This window comes from Mus caroli, chromosome 8, assembly GCF_900094665.2.
Source record: "Mus caroli chromosome 8, CAROLI_EIJ_v1.1, whole genome shotgun sequence".
NCBI lineage: Eukaryota > Metazoa > Chordata > Mammalia > Rodentia > Muridae > Mus > Mus caroli.
This window is the reverse complement of record NC_034577.1, coordinates 62,060,794-62,064,678: the sequence shown is the minus strand read 5'-3', so window position 1 is coordinate 62,064,678 and position 3,885 is coordinate 62,060,794. Positions and strand designations below refer to the sequence as shown.

General features: G+C 48.6%; 1 protein-coding gene across 1 annotated transcript in view; it reads right to left on the bottom strand.

The window, feature by feature from the left end:
• The window catches only part of Pbx4 (PBX homeobox 4), a 40,604-nt gene that overhangs the window by 12,865 nt on the left and 23,854 nt on the right, over positions 1-3,885 (bottom strand). The window contains exon 2 of the mRNA XM_021171097.2: positions 484-557. Coding sequence (XP_021026756.1) covers positions 484-557 — 74 coding nt within the window. The remainder of the gene's footprint in view (positions 1-483; positions 558-3,885) is intronic.

Genomic DNA, 3,885 nt, shown 5'->3' with positions numbered 1-3,885 from the left:
TCTCTGTGTAGCCCTGGCTGTCCTGGAACTCACTCTGTAGACCAGGCTGGCCTCGAACTCAGAAATCTGCCTGCCTCTGCCTCCCAAGTGCTGGGAGTGCCCTCTTTTTCATTTAACTTGTTTTACTATACTTCTTTATTTGTGAGATGGGGCATGTGCCATGAAACATGTGTGGAGGTCAGAGGATACCTTGCTAGAGTCAATTCTCTTCTTCCACCATGTGGGTCCTAGGGATGGAACTCAGGTCACCCATCCATCAGGTGGTAAGTGCCTTTATCCACTGAGCTATCCAGCCAGCCGCCCACCCCATATGTGCAGAGGCTGAAGAATTCCATGGGGATAACCCTGAATTCTTGAGCTAGAATAAAATTCAATTTTTTTGAATTTTGAAAGCTGGCAGAACCATGTGCTGTCAGAGAGCTGTGAAGAGGCCACAAGTGCAGCCCACAAGAGGCCAGAGCAGACAGTCTTAGAGGTGCCTACCAGTCTTCCCCTTGATCTCGCAGAGCACACTGAAGAGAGCAGACTTCATCCGATGGCAGTTCAGGGCATGCTTTCTGAAAGAGGCAGCAAAGGTATGGTGAGAATGTTAGCTCATCAAGGGAGCAGGGCCTCCTTCCCAAGAAACCAGGCCTACCAGCCAATCTGACACAGGTGCCACACCCCATGAAGACATGACACATTGCTTGGATTCATGCAAACTGGAATGCTGAACTTTGATTATCAACTTGACTGGACCAAGAAATGTTAGGAGCTGGGCGTGGTGGCGCACTCCTTTGATCCCAGCACTCGGGAGGCAGAGGCAAGCGGATTTCTGAGTTCGAGGCCAGCCTGGTCTACAAAGTGAGTTCCAGGACAGCCAGGACTATACAGAGAGAGAAACCCTGTCTCGAAAAACTAAAAAAAAAGAAAAGAAAAGAAATGTTGGGCATAGTTTTCTGTAAGTTTGAGGCCAGCATGGTCACATAATAAGTCCAGGCAAGCCAGGCTGTGAGGCAAACCGTAAAGAAATACCCATGGTAAACACGTGTCACACTAGCACTGAAGAGTGAGGAGGAAGACCAAGGAGTTCAAGGCCAGTTGCAGCTATACAGTAAGATTTGAGTTTGAGGCTAGCCTGAGTTACAGGAGATCTCACCCCAAACAAAACAAAGACTCCACAGGCAACAGGAAACAGAGAGGTCTCAGCAGTGCAAACACAACTGCTTCAGTCCCAACCTTAGAAACCGAGCCTGCAGGCTGTCCTCTGTCCTCTGCACATGGGCTGTGACATGCTCACGTCTGTGTTTACACCCAGAGAGAAGAAAAATTAAACAAACAAACAAAAACCACAAAAGGGGCTGGTGAGAAGGCTCACTGGGTCCAAGTGCCTGACCTGAGTTCAATCCCTAACCTCACACAGTGGCAAAATTATCACGAGCTATCCTCTGACCTTCACGGGAGTGACCACCCAACTACACCCACACAAAATAAATGTCATTTAAAAATGCATCTTAAAAAAACATGCTGGGCGTGGTGGCACATGCCTTTAATCCCAGCACTCGGGAGGCAGAGACAGGCGGATTTCTGAGTTCGAGGCCAGCCTGGTCTACAGAGTGAGTTCCAGGACAGCCAGGACTACACAGAGAAACCCTGTCTTGAAAACAAAACAAAACACGAAAAAGGAAACAAACAAACAAAAAAAAAAACAAATAACAAGAGCAAAACAGGAATAATCCAGGGATAGAGCAGCTGGCTGGGTTGCTTCTGTGACACCATTTCCAGAGGTGATCTGATCCCATCACAAAGCCTCCAGTGAGTACCTCTCCTGACTGTCGGGGTGAGGGTGGGGGGTGTAGGCAGATGTGACTGGCTGGAGGAAGGCCTGGGGGCCAAGCCCGTGGTGCTACTTGCCAAGTAGACACCCTTTAGGCCTCTCACACAGCCTCCTGCTGTCATGTCCTCTGTCATGGCAGCAGGCACTTCTGAGCCCAGGATGTCTTTCCAACCTTTAGCTGCTTCCATCAGACACTGTCTCCGATGCGTTGAGAAAGTAACTAACACACTGTTGGCCCTGCTAGATCCAAGGCTTGGCTCCATGCTTCCCAGTAACCAGGGAGGACAAAGGTGTGGCAGAGTGGGAAGGCGCCTAGCTAGCATGCTCCTGGCCCTGCCTCCCATTGCCAGCAAACAAACTAACCAAAGTCATTTTCATTAGGGATGGAAAACAAAAAGAGTTTGGTCACTAAATGGTTGTACAGGCTTCTTCCCCTTTGTCATAATTTTTTTCTTTTTCTTTTTTTGTTTTGTTTTGTTTTTTTTGGTTTTTCAAGACAGGGTTTCTCTGTATAGCCCTGGCTGTCCTGGAACTTACTTTGTAGACCAGGCTGGCCTTGAACTCAGAAATCTGCCTGCCTCTGCCTCCCGAGTGCTGGGATTAAAGGCGTGTGCCACCATTCTTTTTTTGTTTTTATATGTGTGCTTTTGCCTGCATGTATCCCTGTGTATCCCAGGTATGCCCAGTGCCCATGGAGACTAGCAGGTGTTGGATTCATTGCAATTGAATTTCAGATGGTTGTGAGCCACCATGTGGGCACTGGAAATTAAACCTGAGTCCTCTGGAAGAGCAGCCAGTGCTCGTCATAAAAAGGGGCCATCGCTCCAGCTCTATGTCAGTGTCTTTTAAATAACATTATAGTATAATAAACAGTATATAGCACAAGTAGTACTGGTACAATAACTATTTACAGGGCAGGAGAGATGGCTCAGGGGGAACAGCTCTTGCCATCAAGCCTAAAAACAGGAATTCGATACCTAGAACCCACAGTGGAAGGAGAGAACTGACTCCTGAATGTTGTGCTCTGATCACACTCACGGCGGCAGGCATTCGCACACACACACGCACACACTGATGTCACTTAAAAATGAACAACAACAAAAAATTGCTTACAAAACACCTGGACAGCTTCAGGTGTTCTGAGTCACAGTGTCCTTGAGGACATCACAGGTTCCACACAGATGTCACACAGCTCGTAAGCAACCTGACACCTGTGCTTTCCCCCTCTGCAGCAGAGTGGGCAGTCAGTGCTGGAACCAGTTCTTGTTGGACATTGAAGGATGCTTCACAAATACAACAGCTCCCTTTACACAGAGAAACTCACATGCTGCCAACAGCTCATCCAGAAGCCAGCTTCAGAGCTGGAGCGTTGACTCAGGGCACTTTTTTGCTCTTGCAAAGGACCTGGGTTTGATTTTCCACTTCCCAAGTGGAGGTTCAGCAATCCCTCAGGCATTTGTGTGGGGCAAGACACTCACACACAGAATGATAAAATAAACCTAAAAATGTGTTGAAGAGGAGGACGACAGCAGCAACCTCAAGGTCAGAAGCAACACTCACCCTCCTGGGCACAGGCATGCACATAAGGCCCACTTCCCGCAGCCCCTGGATGTCCTTCTAGTGTCACCTGGGGCTCATGTAAGCACACCAGGCATTCTCACCCACGGAGCCGAGCCATCTCCCCAACCCGCATTCCCTCTCCTGAAGCCTCCCGGTCTCTGGTGCAGCCCATGCTCACTACTGCTGGCCCCTGCTCTCCTGTATCGAGCAACCATCAATCTGTCTGTCTGTCTGTGGATGCCCTTCCTGGGAACTTTTTACACAGGTAGAATTAGACAGCACATGGCCTCCTGATAACATGGACAATAGTCCATTCCTTGTCCTGGTTTGCCTAGTATTTTATCCTGTGAGCAGAGGACAGCTTGCTCATTCACCCATTCCCATATCTGTTTTTAGGAACTGCTTCTCTTTGTGTGAGTCTGTGAGTAGAAGTGTGTGTGTGTGTGTGTGTGTGTGTGAGAGAGAGAGAGAGAGAGAGAGAGAGAGAGAGAGAGAGAGAGAGAGAGAGA